This window comes from Sturnira hondurensis, unplaced genomic scaffold (assembly GCF_014824575.4).
Source record: "Sturnira hondurensis isolate 20B ecotype Veracruz unplaced genomic scaffold, ASM1482457v3 Scaffold0016081, whole genome shotgun sequence".
Classification (NCBI taxonomy): Eukaryota; Metazoa; Chordata; class Mammalia; order Chiroptera; family Phyllostomidae; genus Sturnira; species Sturnira hondurensis.
Genome location: NW_028088712.1, coordinates 53,916 through 81,197, shown reverse-complemented (window position 1 = coordinate 81,197; position 27,282 = coordinate 53,916). Strand labels below are relative to the sequence as shown.

Here is a 27,282-nt window from a genome sequence, read left to right as displayed (position 1 = left end):
TTTCCACCAAACCAGCAATGCAAGATATTCTAAAGGGACTGCTATAAGAAGAGGAAGGAAAAGAGAGAGAGAGAGACACAGGTACAAAGTAGGTAAAATGAAAAAAGTACCTATCAATAATAACCTTAAATGTTAATGGATTAAATGCTACAATCAAAAGTCATAGGGTAGCTGCATGGATAAGAAATCATGACCCACACATATGCTGCCTACAAGAGACCTACCTCAAAACAAAAGACCTACACAGACTGAAAGTGGAGGGCTGGAAAAAATATTCCAAGCAAATGGACAGGGAAAAACCCTGGGGTAGCAGTACTCATATCAGAAAAAGTAGGCTTCAAAACAAAGGCCGTAAAAAGAGACACAGAAGGACACTTCAAAATACTCAAGGGAAGAATCCATCAGATCCATGAAGAAGACATAAACATCATAAACATATGCACCCAACACAGGAGCACCCAAATACATAAGGAAAATATTGGAGGACTTCAAGAAAGATATAGACAGCAACACAATTATAGTAGGGGATTTTAACACCCCGCTGTCAACAATGGACAGATCTGCCAAACAAAATATCAGCAAGGATACTGCAGCATTGAACAACGCCCTAGATCAAACAGACTGATATATATAGAACCTTTCATCCCAAAGAAGCAAAATACACATTCTTTTCAAATGCACATGGACCATTTCCAACAATAGATGACATGATAAGAGCACAAAACAAGCCTCAACAAATTCAAGAAAATTGAAATTATATCAAGCATTTTCTCAGTCCATATGGGACTAAGACTAGAAACCAACCTCAAGGAAAAAATAAAAAACACTCAAATTCATGGAGAATGAATAGCATGCCATTAAACAATGAATGGAGTAACAATGAGATCAAGGAAGAAATCAAAAAGTTACTGGAAACAAATGAAAATGAACTCACAACAGTCCAAAATTAATGGGGCACAACCAAGGAAGTTCTTAGATGGAAGTTTTAAGCGATACAAGCCTACTTAAAAAAGATAGAAACATTTCAAATAAACAACCTAACCCTACATCCACAAGAACTGGAGAACAACAACAAAGACAGCTCAGAGTGAGTAGAAGGACAAAAATAACCAAGATCAGAGCAATGTTAAATGAAATAGAGACTAAAAGAAAAATTCTAAGGATCAATAAATCCAGAAGCTGGGTTTTTGCAAAGATAAACAAATTGACAAGCCTTTACACAGACTCATCAAGAAAAAAACAGAGACGACCCAAATGAATAAAATCAGAAGTGAAAGAGGAGAGATTACAACTGACCTCAGATACACAAAGCATTGTAAGAAATTACTATGAGTGACTATATGCCAAGAAATTTGAAAACCTAGGTGAAATGGACATCTTTCTAGAAAAAAATAATCTTCTAAAACTGAATCAAGAAACAGCAGAAAACCTGAACAGACTAATAACAGCTTTTGAAATCGAAGCAGTAATCAAAAAACTCCCAGCACACAAAAGTCTTGGACCACACAGTTCCACAGGAGAATTTTACAAAACATTTAAGGAAGAGCTAACTCATCCTTGTCAGACTATTCCAAAAAATTCAAGAGAAGGGAAGCCTCCCCAACTCTTTTTATGAGGCCAGCATCATTCTAATCCCAAAACCAGATAAAGACACAACTAAAAAAGAAAATTATAGGCCAATATCACTAATGAATATAGATGCTAAAATCCTCAACAAAATATTGGCAAACTGGATACAGCAATACATTAAAAAAATCATACACCATGATCAAGTGGGATGCATACCAAGGATGAAAGGATGGTACAATATTTGCAAATCAATAAATGTAATACATGACATAAAGAAAAGGAGAGACAAAAATCATGTCTTATCAAAGATGCAGAAAAAACATTTATGATAAAAACACTGAGCAAAGTGGGAGTAGAGGGCGCACACTTCAACATAAAAAAGGCCATATATGAGAAACCAATAGCCAACATCGTACTCAACAGGCAAAAATTAAAAGCTTTCCCACTAAGATTAAGAATGAGAGAAGGGTGTCTGCTTTCCCCACTTTTATTCAACCTAGTATTGGAAGTCTAGCCTCAGTATTAAGACAAGAAAGAGAAATAAAAGGCATCCAAATTGGAAAGGAGAAAGTAAAACTCATTGTTGGTAGATGACATGATATTATACATAGAAAACCCTAAAGACTCCACCAAAAAACTACTTGACCTAATAAGTGAATTTGGCAAAACAGCAGAATACAAAGTCAATATTCAGAAATCAAAGACATTTTTGTGCATCAACAATGAAATATCAGAAATAGAAATAATTTTTAAAAAACCCATTTGATATAGCAACAAGAAAAAGTACTTAGGAATAAACCTAACCAAGGAGGTAAAAGACCTGCACTCAGAAAACTACACACACTGAAAAAAAAGAAATTAAGGAAAACACAAACAAATGGAAGCATGTACCATGTTCATGGATTGGAAAAATTAACATCATCAAAATGTCCATACTGCCCAAAGCAATTTATAGATTCAATGCACACCCTATTAAAGTACCAATAGCACTTTTCACAGATATAGAACAAACATTTCAAAAATTTATATGGAACCATAAATGACTCTGACTAGCCTCAGCAATTTTGAGAAACAAGAACAAAGTAGGAGGGACCACAATACCTGATATCAAACTATATTACAAAGCCACTGTAATCAAAACAGTCTGGTACTCCATAAGAACAGACACACAGAACAATGGAACAGAGAGAGCCCCCCCAAAAAGTCCAAGTGTCTATGGTCAATTAATATTTGACAAAGGGGGCAGAAGCATAAGATGGAGTAAAAATAGCCTCTTCAAATGGTGTTGGGTGATCTGGACAGCTACATGCAAGAAAGAAAAAAAAACTTCATCACTAACTCACATCATACACAAAAATAAATTCAAAGTGCGTAAAAGACTTAAATATAAGTCATGACACCATAAAAATCCTAAAGGAGAATATAGGCAGGAAAATTTCAGATATTCCCTGCAACAATATTTTCACTGAAATGTCCCTAGAGTAAGTGACAAAAAAGAAAGAATAAACAAGTGGAACTTCATCAAATTAAAAAGCTTCTGCACAGCTAAAGAAAACAGCAAAGTGAAAAGGGAACCAACCATATAGGAAAACATAATTGCCAATGAGATCTCAGACATTTTTATCTGAGATTTGATCTCTGAAACATTTTAAAGAACTCACAGGATTCCACACCAGAAAGACAATCTAATTAAAAGATGGGCAAAGAACCTGAACAGACACTTCTCCCAGGAGGATATACGGACGGCCCAGGGACATAAGAAAGGATGCTCAGCATCACTTAGCCATCAGAGAGATGCAAATTAAAACCACAATGAGATAGCACCTCACACTGGTCAGAATGGTCATCATAAACAAATCAACTGTTGGGAACCGCCCTAGCTGGTTTCAGGAATTGTAACTACCCCCCCATGGCTAAGGATGAGCAAGTGACTTCTGGAATGCAAGCCACAGGAGACAAAAGTTTGTCTCTGGTAGCTAATCCTGCCTCAGTTTCCTCTCCCTGCCCCCAAAGCATGGTCAGAAGTCAGAGATAGGTAAGACCCCTCAGAAGAGTGGCAACCTAAGCCAGACTCGATCACTTGGGAGGCCATCATGGAAGGACTCGGGGCTGCTACAAAGAGGGAGCAATGGACCCTTGCCCCCCCCGCCCCCCCCCCCGGCTGTGTGACATAGCCCAAGTCCCCATGTCCTCTGGGAGAAGTGCTTCCTGGCTCTAATCCGTTTAAGCCTAAAAACCTATGATGGGGAAGGCAGTGCAGCCCTGTGCTAGAAAGGGCGGGTTCCCCGGGTGATCAGGCTTAAGAAAGAATATGTAAAAATCCCGTGAAACCTGCTTTGTTTAAGAATTCTCTCATTTAAATGATAAGGGTCCAAGCAAGAAGTTTGTTCCTCAAAGTTTTATGGCTCATTAGCTATCTCACCCTGACTGAGAATAGGCCCTCATAGTTCTTTGAATGCTATTTATTGTTTGATCCTTACCTGTATTCTTGTGCAAACAAACCCAATAAAAGCCCCTTGAGTAGGGGGCTCTTGGCCCTTCTCCTTTGAGGGACTGGCCACTTCCCCCCCCCCCCCCAAGCAGATCATGTCTTGGTAGTGTTTACTTTCATCCATGAGGGACAGGGGGGACTTGTGGGAAAAGTTGCCCCCACAAGCAAACAACAAGTGTTGGAGAGGCTGTGGAGAAAAGGGAACCCTCGCACACTGTTGGTGGGAATGCAGACTGGTATAGCCACTGTGGAAAACAGTATGGAATTTCCTCAAAAAAATAAAAAATAAAAAAATGGAACTGCCTTTTGACCCAGTGATTCCAGTGCTGGGATTATACCCTAAGAACCCTGAAACACCAATTGAAAAGAACTTAATGCACCCCAATGTTCAGAGCAGTGTCATTTATAATAGCCAAGTGCTAGAAACAGCCTAAGTGCCCATCTGTAAATGAATGGATCAAAAAGCTGTGGTACATTTACACTGTGGAATACTACACAGCAGAAAGAGGGAACTCTTACTCTTCGTGACAGCATGGATGGAACTGGAGAATATTATGTTAAGTGAAATAAGCCAAGTGGTAAAAGACAAATACCATATGATCTCTTATCAGTGGGAACCTAAACAACAAAACAAATAAGCAAGCAAAATACAACCAGAGACACTGTAATAAAGAACAAACTGACACTCATCAGAGGGGAGGAGGGAGAGCAATAACAGGGGGAGGGGGAAGGGGAAGGATTATCAAGGAACATGTATAAAGAACCCATGGACAAAAACAACAGGGGTTGGGGGAGGATTGGGGGGGGAGCGGGTAGGGTGTGAGAGAATAATGGGAGGAAAATGAGGACAACTATAACTGAACAATAATTTTAAAAAGATTCAAATCCAGAAATAAGTTCATCACTGTCCTCTGTAACTGAGTATGAAGCAGTACCAGCTATATTCAGTTTATTAATAGCCTTTTAAATGTCATAATTTGATGTGTTACAGTACTTTGTGTGTTTGCTACTGTTCCCAGGCTTATTAGTTATCACAAATCAGTAGATGGAGTTTTGTACCCTGTGGAACTCGACAGATTACCAGCAACAGGACCATTAGATACACACATCTTTATCAGTGGTTGTTCCAGGTTGTAAGTCCTGCTGGATTCACTTTTTGCATCATCAGCATTTTGCTCAGAAAGTATGAAGGGGCTGAATGGGTAGGGCTCACATAGTACCACAGTTGGTGTGTGCAGATCCTGTCATCGAAGATCCTTAACTTTGATCAGATGGAGGATTGTGGACACTTTAAAACTGCACTTTCAGAGATCCCAGGAGCTCAAATATAACTGCCTCTCTGGTCACAGAACTTACATTGTGAAGTTCAGTTTATAATATAAAGTGTGATGATAATGCAGAATTGTTCATCAGAAAATTAAAAAGAACTAGGAGTTTAGTCTTGTTGTCTCCCTGATGTCATTTTATACCTATATTTTTAGTTTAATAAAAAATGTCAGAACTACCAAAATGAAATAGGTAAAACATTAGGCAGTGGGTTCCTATAAAAGGTGCCCCACAGCTACCTACACCTACATATGAGCTCTTCCTGAGGGAAAAATTATAAAATATTGGGAATTAAAAAAAATAATTTGTTAATAACAATTAGATAGCATTTGTGTTTGGGCTCTAAATAACCAAAGGGAATGGAGGCTTAACCTTACAGGTGTTTTTTTTAAAAGATGTTATTTATTTATTTATTTATTTATTTATTTATTTATTTATTTATTTATTTTTAAAGAGTGGGGGAAGAGAGGGAGAGAAACACTGACATGTGAGAGAAACATGAATCCGTTGCCTCTCACACACCCCCAACTTGGACCTGGACTGCAACCCAGGCTTGTGCCCTGACTGGGAACCAAACCAGTGACCTTTTGCTTCGCAGGGTAATGTTCAACCAACTGAGCCATGCTGGTCAGGGTGTGGTGTTATTTGATCTCACATTGTGGGTCTAGAGGTACATGCAGCCAGAACAAAGGCCCCACCGTGTCATCCAGGATCCAGCCTCCTCCTCCCTGCCCTGCCATCTCCCCTGCGTGACATTTGTTCCTGTGATCGCAGTGTGACTGCCTCCCCTGCAGCCATTTCATCAGGAAGAGGAGAGAAGAACTGAAGCTTAAAGTGGGGGCTGGTTGAGTTTGACCCTTCTAAAAACTTTCCCTGGAAGGCTCTGCTGGCAACTTTTACCCACATCTCAATGACTAGAAATAGCTAATAGGATCCCTACCTTCAAGGGATTCTGAGAAGAGTCTGTTTTAGCTTTTCAAATCTCAGTTTCGAAGCAAGACAAGAGAAAAGCAGAAAATGAATGGCTGTTATGTTGCTCAGTATCTGTTGAGTGAGCACCATATGCACATTTTAAGTGCTTTGTTTCTACTGTTTGCATAACTGTCACATAACGATCACATGAGAATAGGTCTGGCTGTTATCCTTACCTTACAGGTAGGAACTGAGGTTCAGAGACTTTACATGAGTTGGTTAATATCACACAGTGCAAACTAGACCGAACCTGGATAGGCAACCAGCCAGTCTCTATTCCAGAGCCTGTCCACTACACTTACACCAGAGTCACCCCTGAAAGACCTCAGCATGAGCTTCAGATTCAACTTTATGGAAAGAATGTACATTTCACTCAACAACGTGGAAGATCTTTTATACCTTTTTTTCTTTTTGTCTAGCACTTCTAATGGATATTTAATTATATTTCTACCAATCCAGCCACAGTTTTTCTTTCTTTACAGCCTTGTCAGCTTTTCCCATTTGCCATGTATTTTCTCTCCATGCTGAAGATATATCCAGACAAAAGCAAGGCCTGAAAACTGAGCTCTAACTATTAATAGAAGAAACAGGTGTTTTCCATAGCTGAGATGTTAAGTTCTTAGGAGTGTGCCTCCTACTAGTGTGACCAGTTAAAGCTTTGTGCTTGGAACGTTCTACTCTGGTAGCAGCACATGCACACGTGTGTAACACCAAGTGTAGATGTTTACAGTACATAGTACACTCGGTAAAAAAAATTTAAGTTAAATAGCCCATGACACTGCCATTAGATATTTAAAATTTCATTTAATGGTGACTTGTTTTATAAAATGACCATCTTCCTCCCAGATCTAGAATTTAATATAATGATTTAATTATGAAAACCTTGGTATTCATTAAATGTATATTTTATTCCTTTGTGGAATAGTTGAATTCTGTTCCCACACTGGCATGTTTTATAAGTGTCCTTGGATTTATTCTGAGCTTTTTTCCCATGCATCATTAGATTAAGTTAATCAGTACTTACCAGATTCAATTCACTTATACATTGTTAGTTTTTTGAGAAGTCTGAGAACTTTATGGGGTTACAGGGGGAGTGCATTGTTCTTGGTTAGGAAATAGGGGTTGATCTTTTCCTGCAGTTTATTAGCATTTCAGGATCTCTTTTCTGCTAACTCTTGCTTCCTGCAGGGAAAACACACATAATCAGTTTTTAGTGAGAGTCAACTATCCTAAAAATAAAACAGAATTGGCCAGATCTGTTGTACGCTCACTCCTAGTTCAGATGTAAAACAGTGGTAATTGGCATTACAGTAAATTGGTGTTTAGACATTCTACATAACTTTTATTAAATATAGTTGAATTATTTTTTTAAATTTATTAATCTTAGAGTGAGAGAGGAGATGAGAGAGAGAGAGAGAAACACTGATTTGTTGTTCTACTTATTTATGCATTTATAGGTTGATTCTTGTATATGCCCTGATCAGGGACTGAACCTGCAACCTTGGAGTATCAGGACAACGCTCCAACTGACTGGGCTACCCAGCCAGGGCCTGAATTATCTTTCAGTGTAGGATTTTTTGGCATGAAAGATATCCCTAAGGCAGTTTTTCTGAACTGAAAACTCCAAAATAAAAACTGTTAGAAGAATACAATCTATAGAGGAATTAAATGATGTTGTTGCCAACCCCTTGGGCCCAGAAAGAAAGGAGAGAGAAAATGTTGACTGTATTCATTGTTTCTTTTGGTGGGGTGATGCATGAAAATGACTGTGGCTTATCTTTTTATTTGTGTCTGTTGCTTTGGCTGCTGGTCTGTTCTTTCCTTTGGGTGTGCCTACAGTGTGTTAAAATTCAGTACATTGGATAGTAAATGCCTATGATGAGAGAACAGCCTTGACTGTAACTAAGTAGCTTTCTTTTCATGATTTTCCTGGTATTTTCACATTCCTTGATTTCAGTTGTCTGAACTATTGAGTATTATATCTTGTACTCTTCTTCTTTCCATCTTTAACTTTCAGAAGCAGAATCCATTTCATTTTGGTTTAGGAAAATGTGTGTGATTTATGATTCATTTATTGTTATTTTTATCCATGTTGTTTCCCAGTCAACAACTGTCTTACTGTCCTGATTAATTTATTTGTTTCACTATGATTTAGTCTTGAAGAATGAAAATCTCCATTGATATTTAAGGTCTCTGGGGATTAATTTTTGTAATCATTCTTGATGAAATAAAGTTAACTCATTATGATGGAATGTAGGGCTTTTGGTGGACAAAGATAACCAAGAGATTCAAAAGGATCCATAAATGTTTTTGTAGGAATTCCACTTGGAAATGTGGTTCTAATGTTTTAGGTTACTGAAAACCATTCTGGTCACTGTTACCGTGGAATGTGTGCCCTACGAAAACACCATTTATGATGAATGCTGGGCAAATGGACTCTGCTCCCAAATCATTCCTGTTGTCTTAGAGTCACCTTATGAAAAGGCATGGGCTTGGGAACATTTGTTGTGTGGCTTTGTGCAGACCTTACCTAGGATTGATTGGCTGTTGAGTTTGGGGGGCCAAAGTTCATGGAGCCCCTCTGGACTGTGCTGGGAGGTCATTCCTAAGTCATTTGCCTTGTGTTGGTTGCAGGGAAGCTGCCCGGGAGTGTCGCAGGAAGAAGAAAGAATATGTCACATGTCTTGAAAATCGTGTGGCTGTGCTTGAAAACCAAAACAAGACTCTCATTGAGGAACTCAAGGCCCTTAAAGATCTTTATTGCCATAAAGCAGAGTAACTGTCTTTGACTTGGACCTTGTTTACTGTGAACTCAAATCAAGGCAGGAGATGCAGCAATTCCACTAATTGCCATGTAGACATATGGAAGGGACACTTGTAACACTTCAGAATCCAATTTGGCTTAGTGTTTGAAATTGACTGGGGAGTGTTGTTCCAAATTTGGAATGCAACCATGATCACATACATCAAGCTCACTTCAGTCTGTTCAGTCAATAGCATGCAAAAATTGTTTTCTTTGCCCCTTTGCTTCTTTTTTTTTTCCAGGGAAGCTGCTAAAGAATGTCGACGTCGAAAGAAAGAATATGTAAAATGTCTGGAGAGTCGAGTCGCAGTGCTGGAAGTTCAGAACAAGAGGCTTATAGAGGAACTTGAAACCTTGAAAAACATTTGCTCTCCTAAAACAGATTAGTAGTGGTACTTAACTATGAATTGATTACATGTACAGTTGCTTTCAAAAGCAATACAATATGTAGTCAGCAAGAATTATGGCTTTTTTCCTTTGTATCATTCATAATATTATCTAACCTCTAACATTCCTAAAATGCTTCATTGTATGTAGTAAACTCTTCGCTGTGACTTCAATTTTTAAAAAGAGACAAACTGTAAAAAAAATGTATTTAGCAAATTCTTTTTTTAAGTGTATATATTTATTTTTAGAGAGAGGGGAAGGGAGGGAGAAATATCAATGTGTGGTTGCCTCTCACATGGCCCCCACTAGGGACCTGGCCCATAACCCAGGCATGAACCCTGACTGGAAATCGAACCCGTGACACTTTGGTTCGCAGCCCACACTCAATCCACTGAGCTACACCAGCCAGGGCCTTAAGTATATTTTCTTGATTAGGCTCTTATAATTGTCCCATTTTTCTCCCCTTCATCCCTCTCTGAGCTGTATGCCCCCTCTGTCCATCATTCCCCCCCACCCCAATTAGTTCATGTCCGTGGGTCATACATATAAGTTCTTTGGCTTCTCCATTTACTATACTGTTCTTAACCTTCCCCTAATTTGTACCTACCAATTATGCTTCTTATCCCCCATACCTTTCCCCCTATTCTCTCCCTCCCCCTCCTCCTTGATAACTCTCCATGTGATCTCCATTTCTGTGATTCTGTTCCTGTTCTAGTTGTTTGCTTAGTTTGTTTTTGTTTTTAGGTCCAGTTGTTGATAGTTGTGAGTTTGTCATCATTTTACTGTTCTTAGTTTTGATCTTCTTTTTTCTTACAAAAGTCCCTTTAACATTTCATGTAATAAGAGCTTGGTGATGATGAACTCCTTTAGCTTTACCTTGTTTGGGAAGGACTTTATCTGCCCTTCCATTCTAAATAATAGCTTTGCTGGAGAGAGCAATCTTGGATGTAAGTTCTTGCCTTTCATGACTTCAAATACTTCTTTTCAGCCCCTTCTTGCCTGAAAGGTTTCTTTTGCAAAATCAGCTGATAGTCTTATGGAAACTTCTTTGTAGGTAACTGTCTCCTTTTCTCTTGATACTTTTAAGATTTTCTCTTTACCTTTAATCTTAGGTAATTTGATTATGAGGTGTCTTGGTGTGTTCCTCCTTGGGTCCAACTTCTTTGGGACTCTCTGAGCTTACTGGACTTGCATGTTTATTTCCTTTGCCAGATTGAGAAAGTTTTCCTTCATTATTTTTTCAAATAAGTTTTCAATTTCTTGCTCTTCCTCTTCTCTTTCTGGAACCCCTATGATTCAGACGTTGGAACATTTAAAGTCCCAGAGGTTCCTCTTCCTCTCCTCATTTTTTTGAATTCATGTTTCTTCATACTATTCTGGGTGAATGTTTATTTCTTCCTTCTGTTCCAAATACTTTGAGTCCCAGTTTCCTTCCCTTCACTGTTGGTTCCCTGTATATTTTGCTTTACTTCACTTCGTATAGCCTTTACTTCTTCCTTTATTTTGCATCTGTACTCAGTCATTTCTGTTAGCAACCTGATTACCAGTGTTTTGAACTCTGCATATGATAGGTTAGCTATCTCCTCGTCACTTAGTTCTTTTTCTGGAGCTTTGATCTGTTCTTTCATTTGCCCATTTTTCTTTGTCTCAGCATACCTGTTATGTTGTAAGGGGTGGGGCCTTAGGTATTCACTGGGGTGAGGCAACCCACCTTGTTGCATTGTGATGTAGTCTGGATGAATGTTTCTTCTTTAATTCTTTGCTTATCAGACTTTCATACAGTTTGATTTTCTGGCAGTTCTGGGTTTTTTTTTAACTTTTTAAAAAAGATTTTATTTATTTATCTTTAGAGGGGAAGGGAAGGGGAGAAGTATCAATGTATAGTTGCTTCTCGTACATCCCCTGCTGGGAACTGGCCTGCAACCCAAGCATGTGCCCTGACTGGGAATCGAACTGCGATCATGTGGTTCACAGGCCTGCGCTCAATCCACTGAGCTACACCAGCCAGGGCTGGGTTTTTTTGTTTTTTTTTTAATTTGTTATTGTCCTTCTTTTGATTATGCAAGGAAGAAGAGTGTATCTACCTATGCCTCCATCTTGGCCAGAAGTCTGTGTTTAGCAAAAATTTGTTTAAGATTTTTATTTATCTTTAGAGGGGAAGGGAAGGAGAAAGAGAGAGAAACATCAATATATGGTTGCCTCTCATGTGTCCCCCATTGGGAACTGACCTGCAACCTATGCATGTGCCCTGACTGGGAATCGAACCACAATCCTTTGGTTCACAGGCCCATGCTCAATCCACTGAGCTACACCAGCCAGGGCTAGAAAAATCTTAAATGCAGCCTTTGTAAGACTTCTCCAATGGCACATATTTTCAGTTCCCAATTTCTATGTCCTGAATAGTGTGCTATGCAACAAAATTTTCTGCAGGTCTTTTAAAAATATTTTAAGAAAGGATGATCAAAGATAATGCATCCAGTAGTACAATAAAGGTCACTGCAAAAAAAAAATACCTCAGGAAAGAATTGAAGGAATCTAATAACCTGCCTATATGAAAAAAAATAGACTATAAGTGAATTTATGTTATTTGCAGATTTTACATTATTGCTTTGTAAATAAAACATTTTATTGCTGTCCTTGAATGCCATAGTTGGAGAGCATTTTTAATAGAACCATGTTGGTTACACTTGTAGTGTTTGGTGGTCATTTAACTATTTGAACATTTTCTACAGTTTTTACTCTTGTGTAATAGAAAATATCTCACAGAACCTCTACTGCCGGTTTCATACTACACAATGAAAGTTACAAGTCATTAGCACCTGGAATGAATTGAAAGTTATAGTTAGAACGGCATTTACATACCTTTGAGGGTACGTGAGCTTATTTGCACACAGGGTCTGATTTCTGGAAATGCTCTGCCCTCTCACGAGAAGGATGCCCCAGACCTTTTGCACAGAAGAGCCACTATGAGAAGTTCAGCTTGAGTGGTGCAATAGGCCTTTCTGCACATGGCCTGGAAATCTGTGTGGGAATTTTGAAGGAAAAACAACCCAAGATTTTACTTTCTATTTCAACACATCTTGAAGTCTGCCTTATATCAAATGTTTTTTATGTCACACATTTAGATGAAGTTCATTACATTGAGATAGCAGCGTGATTACAGGTATCCACATTTTACTCTATCTTTACAATAAAAAGCTCCAAGGTATAAGCCCAAAGCCCTAACCATATGGTGCTATGTCTTCTCTCCTTCACTCATGAGAGCTTTGTTGAAGGCCTACTCTGTGCTACACTGATGTATTTTCTTTTTTTAAAGTATATTTTATTGATGATGCTATTACAGTTGTTCCAGTTTTCCCTCCTTTGCCCTCTTCTGCCTGGTACCCCCATTCCCTCCAACCATTCCCCCACTTAGTTCATGTCCATGGGTCATACATATAAGTTCTTTGGCTTCTCCATTTACTATACTGTTCTTAACCTGCCCCCCCCCCATCTATTTTGTACCTACCAATTATGGTTCTTATTCCCTGTGCCTTTTCCCCCTCCTATTCCTCCCTTCCCCTCCCTGCTGATAAACCTCCATGTGATCTCCATCTCTGTGATTCTGTTCCTGTTCTGGATGTTTGCTTAGTTTGTTTTTTTAGATTCAGTTGTTCATAGTTGTGAGTTTGTTGTCATTTTAATGCTCATATTTTGATCTTTTTTTAATAAGTCCCTTTAACATTTCATAGAAATAAGGACTTGGTGAGGATGAACTCCTTTAGATTTACCTTGTCTGGGAAGCACTTTATCTGCCCTTCCATTCTAAATGATAGCTGTGCTGGATAAAGTAATCCTGGTTGTAGGTTCTTGGTTTTCATCACTTTGAATACTTTTTGTTAGTTCCTTCTAGCCTGCAAAGTTTAGATAAAATAGCTGACAGTCTTATAGGAATTCCTTTGTAGGTTACTCTCTGCTTTTCTCTTGATATTTGTAAGATTCCCTCTTTATCTTTAACCTTTGGCAGTTTAATTATGATGTATTTTGGTGTGACCCTCTTTGGATCCAGCTTGTTTGGGACTCTGTGTTTCCTGGACTTGTACCTCTATTTCCTTCACCAAATTAGGGATGTCTTCTTTCATCATTTTTCCAAATAAGTTTTCAATTTCTTGGTCTTCCTCTTCTCTTTCTGGTATCCTTATGATTCAAATGTTGGCACGTTTGGAAACATCCTCAAGTCTTCTTATTCTTTTCTTATTTTTTGGAATTTTTGTTTCTTCCCATTCTGGTTTAATGTTTATTTCTTCCTTATGTTCCAATTCTTTGGTGTGAACCCAGTTTTCCTTCTTTTCACTGTTTCCCTGTGAAGTTTTCTTTATTTCAATTAGTGTAGCCTTCATTTCTTCCTTTATGCTTTTGTCATACCCAATGAGATTTCTAAGCAATCAGTGTTCTAAACTCCACATTTGATAGGTTGGCTGTCTCAGTCTCACTTAGTTCTTTTACTGTGGTTTTGTTCTATTCTTTGATATGAGCCATATTTCTTTGTCTTCACATTCTGGCAGCCTCCCTGTGTTTGTTTCTGTGTATTAGGTGGAGCTGCTTTGAATCCCTGTCTTGGCACACCTGTTTCATTTTATGGGCAGAGCCTTGGGTAATCATCAGGGCAGGGCAGCCTGCTTCACAACTTTATGGCTTTGTATGTGTGTGAGGGGGCAGAAAGGGGGCAATGCTACTGCCTGACTACTGGAGGCTTGTTCGGCACTCACCCAACTTCCAGTCACTTATACAACTGGTGCTCTTCTAACTGTTGCCCTGGTGGTGATTCCCAGAGTGGGTGGGTTTATGAATGTACAGGACACCGAGAGCCCTTTAACAGACTCTTCTGAGAGACCAGCAGTTTCTTCCCTTACCCCAATCCCTATTGGTTTTTATAGCCAGGAGTTATGAGGCTTTATTTTCCCTGCACTGGAACCCTAGGCTTCACAGGCTGGCCTAGGGCTTGCACCCCAGGTATCCCTAAAATGGACTGTCCATTGCACCACCTCACTGCTGCCACACCACATCCTTTCCACCCAGCTCCCCATCTCTGCCCCTCCTACCTGTCTGGATGAATATATCTTCTTTAAATTCTTACAGTTCAGTGTTTTGGCAGTTCTGCATATTTTTATTTTGAGGTTAGTTGTCATCCTTCTTATGATTATGCAAGGTGGCAAAGTGTATCTGCCTATGCCTCCATCTTCACCAGAGCTCTGCTGTATTTTCTGCTATAACTCATGATTTGTTGAGGATGCCTCCACCCCACCCCTAGTTTCAGTAGTGGAAATGGTCAATGTCTATGGGAGGTACAGCAACAGGAGTTCACTTATATAGCATCTAACTGCTATTCCCCCATTTTGTAATTCTGTCACTTGTAACTCCCAGGGACAGGGCATACCATTTGGAGCTTTGTTTAGAAATGCATATTCTTCCTTCAGAATCTGAGCTCTCAATTTCTTTTATCTCAGTTTTTGTCTGTACAGAGAAGTAAGATGAGGAAAGAAGACAAGCACAAAAAGAGGAAAGGGGAACCCCAAGTTTCAGGTGAAGGGAGGTGGTGCTTTGCACTCAGTCCTCTGTTCAGTCAGTCACTAAACCAAATGCGTGCCCAGTGGTGGATGCCGAGCAGACTCAGGAAGCAGCAGACAGCATGGAGGCAGATTCAGAGAATCTGAATCAGAGAAAGCTGCGGGCAGGGACTTCATAAGAGACTGATCCTGTAGGAGGCAGATTCTGAACTGGACCTTGATGTGATCATGCTGGAGAGGAGGGCAACCAGACAGGGAATCCAGACATGCACTCCACTCCCAGGGGCTTGAACTTAGGAGATGACGGGTAAAGTTTATGCTCACATCAGTTGTTTTAGTAAAAGAGTGTAAAAGAGTAAAACAGTGTAAACTCTAGTAAAAGTGTGTGTGTGCCTGTGTGTATGCACTCCACTCTATAGAATGGGTGGTCCTTTCGGGGAAGAGGATTGTGTCTGATTACTTAGGGCCAGAAATAGCAGATGTCCCCCTATTCCCCAGTGCTTTAGAAATAAGAACATTTTATTACCTCACCACATAAGTCCAGAGGTAGGAAATCCTAAGGTTGCTTAATGTAATAACTTAATGGCATCATGACCAGGTCCTCCTTATCCCACTCCCTGTTTAGGCTGGGTCTTCCAATGTTAATATTGTCACCATAGCTGCAGGCACCAGAGAGGAGACAGCCAGCATCTCATCCTTTTGTCCTGTTTTAAGAGGAAGGACAACTGGCTCAGGGGACCTGCACCAGCACATCTCCTCTGAGTCTCACTAGCTAGCTTTTCATCATAGCCAGTCACTCTGGCAAGAATGGAACTCAAAGCACTGGATAACTAGTGCACATTCAACCCCTGGGGCTGGGATGGTTCAGGCTTCTGTGAAGCATGACCATCAATACTGAACAAAGCGCTTCTGGGAAAAAGGTGTGCAGGCAGCTGGCGGTGGTTAACACCCAGAGATGATGAGTGCTGTCCCTGCTCCAGAAGGTGCGAACAGCTGTGAGGCCTGGGACTTCAGCTGAGCTCTCAAAGGGGCATCAGAACTGAATTCTTGCTCATGCAGTTTGTCCCCAATACCAAAGCTCTTGCTACCAAAATGGCATGATTTTACAACTCTCCAATCAGCCTCCATAGGTACTGCCTACAAACTTGCGGAACACAGCAAGCAGAAAGTTGGAAGATGCATGGATATCGTACATCTAGTATAACATAGAATCTAGAATGGCCTTTGTGGGATTTTTAATCCTAAAATTTTCAGAATCAAGATTTTTGGTATAGAAATCACTGATTCTGGATCATGGGATTACAGCACCTTGTCATATTTAACTAGGTAGTTCATGATTCTAAATCATTCGAAATGGGAAAATAAAGGGAATGAACTTCTTGGTATTTGAACTTGTAAGAGCACCACGCTTACCTGAAACTGATACCATGTCGCCTCAGTAACCACTCTTCTCAGTTTTCTTCATACGCGCTTCTGTCCTGTACTTGATGTTTCCTATGCACCCGAAAGACACCTTCAGATACACAGTGAGGACTTGTGACGCCAACACAGTGTTTATCTGGAGTGCATCAAAATCAGTGAAGCAGCCGGGACATACCTGAGACAAGCAGAGCTGTTGCCAGTTGGCATTGTTTCATGGCAGTAGGTCAAGACTCTCAGAAATTTAAATGTGCCTCTTCTCTTCTAATGCCACCCCAGACACACAGGACTGATTCTGAACTGCGTAAGCTTGGCACATCTCAGTCTTCATGCTTTATGTGTAGCTTTTTTGTATATAAATTCATTTCTTCATAAGTGCATTTCGTGTAATAATACATTTCACATTTCCAGATGTATTTTTAACACTGTTCTTCAAAACCCCATTTTGCCGTGGACTACTATATAATGAGATGTAAGATTTTTTTCCCAGGGCTGTTCTCTTTATGCACACACAATTCCATCAGGGATGGAAAATGGTGACTAAAAGGAGAAAACTAACTGCTTTGTAATACCAAACTGTACTTGATCAAATAAAATGCAAACTTTGTTATTTCTAAGCCAGTCAATTTTTAAGAGGGTACAGAGTTTTTTTCCAGATCTTTCTTTATTGTGATAATATTTTGAAAAACAGCATTGGAGGGTGAGCCAGAGTGGGTTATTTGAATGACACACACCCATACACTGCATTTGCCCTGTTCTTTTACAAATTTGGGCCTTTACCTTCCCTGGGCAGTAGACAAGAGTTAGAGAGAAAGCCCTGTGCCAGATCTGTAATAGGAATTCCTTTGGTTACCTTGTGCAGAAACAAGTCAAAATCTGAATAATCCTGAACCCAGAAGATTCCCCTCCTTTTCTGCCCTTTCATGCTTCCACACCCTTCCAGCTGGGGGCGCATGGCGGAGACTGTGCAAGCTCCCCAGCCCTCACAGGTGAGACAAAACTTGTTTGTTGGTTTAAAAAACTACTGAGCTAGAGATTACATATGATACAATTTACCCAATTAAAGTTTACAATTCAATGATTTTAGCGTATTCAGAGTTGCTCAACCATCACCACAGTCCAGTTTTATGAATTTTCATCACCCCCAAGAAACCTGATTCCCACCAGCAGTGACTGCCCCTCACTCCCTCTGTCCCAGGGCCAGACAACCACTCATCTGATTTCCATCTCCACAGATCACAAAGAACTTTTTACTAGTGGTGGTAAAATGTTCATAACATAAAATTCACCATTTTAGTCATTTTCAAAAGGTTTGTTAAAATATCATGGAAAAAATACATGAAATTCGCCATCTTTACCAATTGTTTAAAGGGTACAGTTTAGTAGTGTGAAGTACATTCACATTGTGAAGCAAATCTCCAAAACTTTCTCACCTTGTAAAACTAAAATATACCACAAAAAAATGAGTTGCTTGATGAGTTTAGAGTTTCATTTTAACCATTTACAAGTAGAGGTTAGTGGCATTAAGGACATTCATTCACATTATTGTGTGACCATCACCGCCCTTCACCTCCAAAACTGTTCTGTCATTCCCAACTGAAACTCTGTATTCATGTATTAGTATCATTATCAGAGTTATGTCATTTATGTGTCTCTCTTTGTTCATGTGACAGTTGGATTGATTAAGCAAAACTCACTTGGTTATAATATGCTCGTGTAAATGAAGTAGTGGCCGGAATATAGTCATGACTGAAGGTCATGAATTATAAGCCTCCATACTCCTTGCCTATAAGTCAAAGTTTTTTGACAAACAATATACTAGCTTCAGGTGTACAACATAGTGTTAGACATGTATATACCTTACAGAGCAATCACCCTGTTAAGTCCTTATTATAATATTCTCTATGCTGAGGCATAACTTTTAAAAATACATATTATGGCCCTGGCTGGTATAGCTCAGTGGATTGAGCATGGGCCTGCGAACCAAAGGATCATGGTTCAATTCCAAGTCAGGGCACATGCCTAGGTTGCAGGCCAGTTCCCAGAAGGGGACTCACGAGAGGCAACCATACATTGATATTTCTCTCCTTCTCTCCTTTCCTTCCCTTCTAAAGACAAATAAAATCTTTAAAAAATAATAATAATTACATCTTACAACTTCAAAAATTAATATGCTAGAAGCACTTTTGATGTTCAAAATTCAAAAGATAAAGTGGTATATAGTGAAAAGTCAATCTCCCATCCCTGGCTGGCAATTCCCCAGTTGCCCTCAGGGCAATCTCTGTTACCATTTTCTTTTTTGAGATAGAGATACCTTTAGTTAGTAATTAATTATGCCACCTGTTTCCTTAAATTACTGTCCCAAATTCAGAGCTACATGTTGTAAAGTTTGTGGAAAGAGACACAGGGGTAAGCATATTCATTCATTCCCCCAAAGTCAACAAGTGAGGCTACACTAGTAAGAGCAAGCCCAAGTGGCACTGCTTGCCCAGAGCAATATAGGGACGGAAGAGTCAAAGAACACTGGGGCCTGGGCTGTCCCTGTGGCGGGAAAAGTGTGCGCAGCTCCCTAGGTGAGATGTGGATCTTAAGATTAGCTTCCCTTTGGGTTCCACATTTGCCAGATAACCTGATAATACCCTGTTTTTCTGTGTCACTGCCTTCTTTAGAAAGAAAATGAACTATATGCTGACATAGGTATTTTCAGTGTCCATGGTAAAAGTTGTACACCTTAGTATAAAATAATAAACTGTCTGATTTATGTAATATGGGGGGAAAAGTCTAGGAGAACCACGGGCTGTGGCAACACTGTGACAACCAGCACCTTCGTGGACTTTGAGCAGTAGATACTGACTCACATGGATGCAGGGTGGTCATCAAAAGCATCCCTGCCATTTACTGAGTGCTCACCTGGTGCCAGGCACCACACTGTGCACCATATGGGACTTACCTAATTTGTGTAACAACCCAATAAATGTTATCAACCTCACTTTGCAGGTGAGGAAACAGGCTTGGAGAGGGTAAGTAACATGCCCCATGTCATAGAGCTGTTAGAGCTCAGGACTGAGAGTACAGCTGGACAGGGTACATGATGCTCTATCCTGATGGCTCACCCGGGTGGGACCCACAGACAGAGCTGGCCAGCCAAGTGCAGGCTGGCAAGGGCCCAAGTAGGTGAGGCTGCTGAGATTCTGAGTGGTTAGATATAGGACTACCCCAGTCTTTCTTGTCCTAATGAACAAAAGCATGTGCCAGTTTCTCTCCGGTTTTTTAAAATCCCTGATACTAACCAGGAGAAAATGATTCTACAGTTGAAGGACTGGCTATTGGAATATCAAAGCTACAGTTGTAGACACTGAAACAGAATCTCCAAGCTATTTTTCTATAAGCAATAATCAACCAGCTTTTGGTAAAAGCATAACTCTCTGAGAAAGCATTTATTTGCCTTGTGGTCTGAATAGATGGAAACCCTGGAAGGAAAACCCTGTCACTCACTGTACAAAACTCCCATCTGGTCTCTCTAAAGCATCATGGCCAACTTGTTTACAAAAGGGTGTTTGACACAGGACAGTGTTTTCCAGAACAAATGGCTCTAACAGGGATTATGCTTGGTCTTGCTTTCAGTGTTTGGGAACTCTGTGAAGCACTGGCTTGAGGCAGAACAGTGTCAGGCTTGACACAGGAATGGATTTTTTAAATTCTTTTGTAAGTAAATCTTGGTACACTTTTGAGGGAGTAAGTAACCCAAGTAAGAAGGTTCTTAATGAAAAAGGTCTTTCTAGATAAAGGAGAACATGAGTATGCCCACATATTTACTCCATATCTTGAATTTCGATTCAGTAGGTCTGGGTATTTCTATTTTTAACCAGTTCCATGAATGTTTGTGACGCGCACTAATGGTGGAGAATAGTGACCTCTATGGTCTGGGCTCAGGCCTTACCCAGTGTTCCCGAGTCTCCAATGGCTGCACACTTCTGCCTTTCTTGAGCACGTAAGACCATTTAATGTCACAGCCACAACCTCACAGAATGTATGTTATTTCTGTAACTCCTCCTTTCCCTTGAAACATTCTTAGTCTATGAAGACCTTAAAATGGATGAGTGGTATGTTTTGTCATGAACTCCAATTTAAGCCAAACCCCATGATGAGGGTAAGGGGTAAAAGCAGTTTGATCTAGTTTAGTGAATTGTGTTCATAGTAACTCTGGGAAATCTCTGGTAAAGTGTCATGCGGGGAGGGGCAATAATTTGACACAGTTTGGAAACCTATGCCTGTTTGCCCCCAGGAGAACGTAAATACACAGTTACTTGCCTAAAGAATGAGCTACTTTATAGAGGAACCTTATAAATGACTTCCAGCTTGTATATTTTTAGCAAATGAGTGACTTTATTATGAATGGATAGTTTCTCAGTAAAACGGAAAATGAGATTAAGGACTTTTTACTCACCACACTACCTGTGACTGTCCCCCCTGCCTGGCATTTTAGTTCCTATTGCAATCTGTGATCAGACTGTTGTGTTGGCCTTACGAGTATCAGATGAGTATGATCACGTCCCTGGAAGTTATTGACAATCCTGGAGAAATAAGAGTTTCATTCACTGTGAGAGCAGTGATACCCAAATAGTTTAAAATACATTCATATACTATATCCTAGATGCTGGGGCCAGCATTTGCCTTGTTATCATAGCTTAAAATATCAAGAAAATGTAATTGAAGATTAAGACACTGATGGCATTTGGTGATTGCTTAGATAATAGGTGGCAAACACAAGGCCCATGGGCCAAATCCGGCCCTCCACCTTGTTTTATCTGGCCCAGCACCTTGTTCCTACCTGGTGGCAGCACCGAGCTCTTGCTTAACTATTAAGGAGTAGTTACATTTATACGGTCCTCGAATTGCATTTGGCCCTATGAAGACAACCGCGAGGCGGATGTGGCCCCCAGTGAAAATGAGTCTGTCACCCCTGTCTTAGAGTAATGATAATGGTACCTACTTTCAACAATTTAAATCCAGGGACTTTTTATGATACATGAAATTATGAATAGTAAGAGAATATTAGAAATTCCAATTTTTAGACCTTTAATCCATTTTGGTATTAATTTGTTTAAAATAAATACACAGCCCTGGCTGGGTAGCTCAGTTGGTTAGAGCATTGTCCTGATACACCAAGGCTGTGGGTTTGATCCCTGGTCAGGACAAATACAAGAATCAACCAATGAATACATAAATAAGCAGAGCAACAAATCAATGTTTCTCTTCCTCTCTAAAAATTAAATAAATAAATACACAGACACACATACTATTTTAGCCAAAACTTTCAGTATCCTTTTCCTCACCTAATCAGCCAGTGTTAAAATACCTTTAATGCCACAAAGTTTGCAGCTTTTAGGCAGTGTGGGTTTTTGCAGGCATGTATACATCTGTATTATGTACTGTACGTGATTTCGTTTTTCCTTGTATTGAGTTGTCTGAACTGGTATAACCCAGGTGGAGTTTGTTGGAGTTTAATGTTGAAAGGGGAGAAAAATGAATCTACTTTATCAAGGGTATATATAACATGCTTCACCCATTAGTCTTTTTTTTAATCTTTTTTCTTTATTTTTAGTGTTGACACTGTTACAGATGCCCCATTTCCTCCTCCCCTTGCCTGCCTCCACACAGCCCTGCACCCCATTCCCTCTGACCATCACCACTCTGTTGTACCCAAAGCAATCTATAGATTCAATGCAACGCCTAATAAAATGGCATATTTCACAGATCTACAACAAATATCTCAAACATTTATATGGTACCCAAAAGACCAGAATACCTCAGCAATCTAGAAAAAGAAGAACAAAGTTAGAGGGGTCACAATACCAGATATCAGGCTATAGTGCAAGACCACTGTAATCAAAACAGCCTGGTACTGGTGCAAGAATAGGCATATAGGTCAATGGAAGAGAACAGAGAGCTCAGAAATCAATCCACACCTTTATGGTCAATAGTTGACAAAGGAGACAAGAGCATATGATGAAGTGAAGAGAGTCTCTTCAATAGATGGTGCTGGGAAAATTGGACAGGTACACGCAAAAAAAAAAAAAGAAAAGAAAAGAAAGAGAAACTAGGTCACCAATTTCACCCATTAGTCCTCCTAGTCAAGAAACATGACTTATGTCATTAACTGTCTGGTTGCTCCTGCTCCAGCAATACTTAGAGGAAAGGCAGCCAGAATGCCCAGTGCAATGCTGGAGAGTAAAGAAGCCCGTGTTGCTGTGGAGGCTTTGCAGGACAGTGAGGGCACAGACTTCATGTCCCAAAGCACATCAGGACTCACTGTGTGGATTTTTTGTCCTAGGCATTTTCAGCATAACTAATTACTTGAATACTTCTTCCAGAGCACTTAGCATCCCCAAATCACTGTCTCATGACTTTGATTTCAAAGCTTTTGAATCAGGCAGTGAATATTTTTAAACATCTATCCTGTATAAAAAGAACTACAGAAACAAAACAAAAACCATTGTTATAGATAATACAAAGTGTAGACTGAGTAATGGAATCATGTTTTAAGTGAGGACTAGTGACTGAGAGCCATGAGACATAGGTACTAGTCCCGACTCTTCCTATGGTGCCTAGACCTGTTTCCTCTGCTTTGACCTCCACATTTAGTAATACTGTGAAGAAACACTTGATACTCAAATTTCTGAGAAGAGCTAATATAAGCAACAGTTAATCAGACCCTACATTTTCTTATACTTGCGCGTACAGCGTCTAGATTCTTTGTACTCAAGCCATTCATTAATCAAAAAATTCATTCAGCCCTGGCTGGTATAGCTCAGTGGATTGAGTGCGGGCCTGTGAACCAGAGGATCACGGTTCGATTCCCAGTCAGGGCACATCCCTGGGTTGCAGTTCCCAGCAGGGGACCCGCAAGAGGCAACGATACATTGATATTCTCTCCCTCTCTCCTTCCCTTCCCCTCTAAAGATAAATAAATAAAAATCTTTAAAAAATTCATTCAGGTTGCTTTTGATATTAACCAGAATTCGAAAGCAATACAGCCTTAGGCTGAAACTGGCCTCACGATGAAGGCAAGGGGTGTCTACTTTGATTTGGGAAAGTTGCTTAGGACTTTGACACATTAAGACTTTTCAGACAAATGTTATTTCGCTTGTAGTTATTTCTAAATATGCTCAAAATGTGACTGACTGAAAATTTTCCAACTCACAAGCTTCCTCTGACCTTCTTAACAGGGCTGCAATGAGTCAAAGGAGGTCTCACCAGCCCAGAAATGGTTGCATTTTCAATGTGTATCGGAAAGAAGGTGGACCTTTCCATAACCCTATTTATTATTTTTAACATTCTTTAAAGAACTACAGAAGTAATAAGAAAGATTACACTGCTTTCAAAAGACTCCTCCATTTTAACTAATTATTTGAAAAGTTTTAACCTGTCAGAAAGGCCATCATCAATAAATCAACAAACAACAACTGCTGGCAAGACTTTGGAGAAAAGGGAACCCTTGTGCACTGTTGGTGGGAATGCAGACTGGTGCAGCCACTGTGGAAAGCAGTATGGAGATACCTCAAAAAATTAAAAATAAAACTGCTTGTGATTTAGTAATGCCACTTCTAGCTCTATATCAACGGAAAACCAAAACACTAATTCGAAAGAATATATGCACCCCTATGTTCACAGCAGTGTTATTTACAATAGCCAAGCTATGGAAGCAACCCAGGTGCTTCCATATATGCAAGCATACATATATACAATGAAATATTACTCAGCCATAAAAAGGAATAAAATCTTACCATTTGCGGCAGCCTGGATGGATGTAGAGGGTATTACGCAAAGTAAAATAAGTCCGAGAAAGCCAAATAGCATATGATCTCACTTATATGTGGAATCTGAAGAAAAAAGTCACAAACATAACTGAAACAGACTCATTGATACAGAGAACATACTGATGGTTGCCAGAGCTAAAGGGGGGTGGGTGACTGGGTGACAAAGGTGAAATTCAAAGAAACAGAAATTGATAGTTACATAATAGCCACAGGCATGTAAAGTACAGCATAGAGAATATAGTAAATAATATTGTAATAACTCTGTATGGTGCTAGCTGGGTACTGGAAATATTGGAGGGGACACTTTGTAAAGTTTATGATTGTCTAACCACTATGCTGTACCCCAAAAGTAATACAAAGTAATATTGAATGAAAACTGTAATTGAATAAAATTTTTAAAAAGAGAAAGTTTGATCACCTGTTTTCAAACTGAAAGTGAATTACATTGGAAGTTTTAATATTGTACTTTAAAATAAACAGTTAAAAATGTACAATAGTCTTGATAAAATTTATATAATATGTTACTAAAATGTATAACTAGTCAAAAACAAGTTTTAAGTGATTTTAATATTTTCAATAGGAAAAAACTCCTAGCTTGCTCACTGAAAATTATTGTGGTATCCAGAAGGGTATGCACTGTGTCCAAAAAGGAAAAAAAATTACTGTGGTGTGAGGGTTTTTTTATATGACATGAATAAAATTATCTAATAGGGTCTATCACTGTAGTTTTGCATAAGCCAATATTTGAAATACTTTCCTATTTCCGATATGTGACTGTAGTGTTCAAGCTCCTGAGAGTAGAAATAAGAAACTTCTTCAGTGAAAAACAGCTACATCTGGTGGCTGGTAGCATTCTCCGTGGAAAATCAGATTTATAAAAAATGCCTCATGGCTGTCTTTGTTAATAGTCTGAGGTTAAATGGAGGATTGCAAGTAATTTGGTGTGTGTACCTTTATTGAGGTATAATTTACATACCATGAAGTTTAATATTTTAAGTGTTCAATTCAATGACTTTTAGCTAATTTACCCAATTTTGCAGTCATCACCATAATCCAGATTTAGAACACTTCTACTACCTCAATAATTTGTTCATGCACATTTATAGTTAACTAATTTGGTTGTATTTTGCTTGCTGTGTTACAAAAAATGGTGAAGTAAATCCCTGGGTCAAAAGATTCTTGCTGTCTACTAAAGCAAAAAAGAGAGCCAAGAATGGAGGGAAGTCTTTACATGAGGGAAGACTGCTCTCTTTGGAAGGCAGCATACGCAGTGTCTAAAGATGGCACTGTTGAACAAGCAAAGCTGCTGGACTACTTTGTGTTTCAAGAGGCGGTGTTGCAGATGGGCTTCCAAAGTGAGACCTATTGTGTAGACAAGCATTCAAGTATTTAGTGACAGGTGTGCTTAGTAGTGCAGAGGGAATTGTAATGGAGTCAGAAACTGGAGAGACAAAGGATCCCCATGATCTAACCCTGAGCGGGGCTTTGGGTGGCACGCCCAACAGTGGGATAAATTTGCTGAGGAAGCCACTATCTGGGAAATGCAGACAAAGGCATTATCAATCCAAACATGGGCATAAAGTACAAGAATTGTCAAAAATAATAAAATAAAATGTAACATTGTCACTTAGCTTTGGGAGGTGCTGTCCTTTTCCAAAAGAGGAATTTTAAATCTCCTTCAGTGCAGGTCCAGCTTTCCCTTGCAGTATCAACAGAAGCAGCGAGATCCAAGTCCTCCTCAGGTGGCACCTGCTTTATCCATATGTGGTGGATCCAAGACTTGAGTCTGTGAGCTTTACAGAAGAGTGTGTTGTTGGCAGGACACCATAGGGATGGGTCCATTGCTGACTAATTGCTGTTCAGGACCTTGAGTCTTCCAGGTCTTTAGTAAGACCCAGCTGGAACAGTTGTAAGGGCTCATCAGATGGGTAGATGGACCTGCAATGAGAAAACTTGAGCAAAGTTGTTAGTGTTTGCCCTAAATGTTCACATATTGTTTGATTTTTTAATTCACATTCTAAATCTAAAGAGGGTGTTCCTAAAACAGAAACTTGGAAGGGTCGCCCATAAAATGTCTCAAAAGGACTCACTTTAAGACCACTTCCGAGCACTACCCTAATCCACAGCAAGGCAATAGGAAGTGACCGGTTACATTTCACATATGTTTCCTGACATATTTTCACCAGGGTCTTTTTTATCATGTAGTTAATTTTCTGAGTCTTCCCTGTATGTTGAGGTCTCCAAAATGCATGTAGTTTCCATTGAATCTGTAGTGTCTGCCCTCTCTTCTGGGAGATTTCTGAAGTGAAGGATGGTTTTTGATGCTTTGAATGTTGTAAGGGAATCCAAACCTAGGGATTATATCTTTGAGTAGAAGTTTTGCTACCTCAATTGCTTTCTCAATTCTAGTGGGATACACCTTTACCCATCCAGAAAAGGTATCCACAAAAACTAATGAAAATTTAAAGTTTCCTATGGTTTTAGGCATCTGTGCAAAGTCTACTTGCCAGTCCTCAAGTGGGCACATCCCTTTTTATTGTATTTCCTTTCCTGTTGGGGTGCTCTGTCTTAGCATTGTTTTTGGTTCATATCTGATAGGCTTAAATAATCTTCTGAATGGTCCATTGTGAAGGAGGACCCTTCCAATGTGGTCTGATGAGGTCCATTAAAGCATCCCTTCCATAACGGGCTCCTTCATGTAGAGGTTTGAGGAGGGGATATACTAGAGTTTTAGGGAGTAAGATCATACCATGAGTGTTGCTCTTCCATATTGAATTAGCGTCAGTGTTAGAGAATTCCCACTCATGGGCCTGTTCCTCATCTTGTTCTGTGTAATGGGATATAAACTCTGAGAAGTCCAGGTGGGGAATTAGAGCCCCAAGAAGTGGTGGCCCTTGCACGGCGTGTTTTGCTGCTTTATCGGCAGTTTGGTTTCCATGGCTTGTTTGG

At 39.6% G+C, this 27,282-nt stretch overlaps 1 protein-coding gene across 6 annotated transcripts in view; it reads left to right on the top strand.

Annotated features, from left to right (window-relative positions):
* Nucleotides 1-9,622, top strand: part of LOC119000642 (cAMP-responsive element modulator) — a 51,687-nt gene extending 42,065 nt beyond the window's left edge. For 4 of the 6 annotated variants that reach the window (XM_037065726.1, XM_037065725.1, XM_037065727.1 and 1 more), the window contains one exon: nt 8,993-9,489. In XM_037065726.1, coding sequence (XP_036921621.1) covers nt 8,993-9,137 — 145 coding nt within the window. In that variant the 3' untranslated portion in view covers nt 9,138-9,489. Of the gene's footprint in view, nt 1-8,992 lie in introns of all 6 variants that reach the window. The other 2 variants (XM_037065724.1, XM_037065723.1) reach the window with 1 other exon arrangement.
* Nucleotides 9,623-27,282: the final 17,660 nt, after the last annotated feature.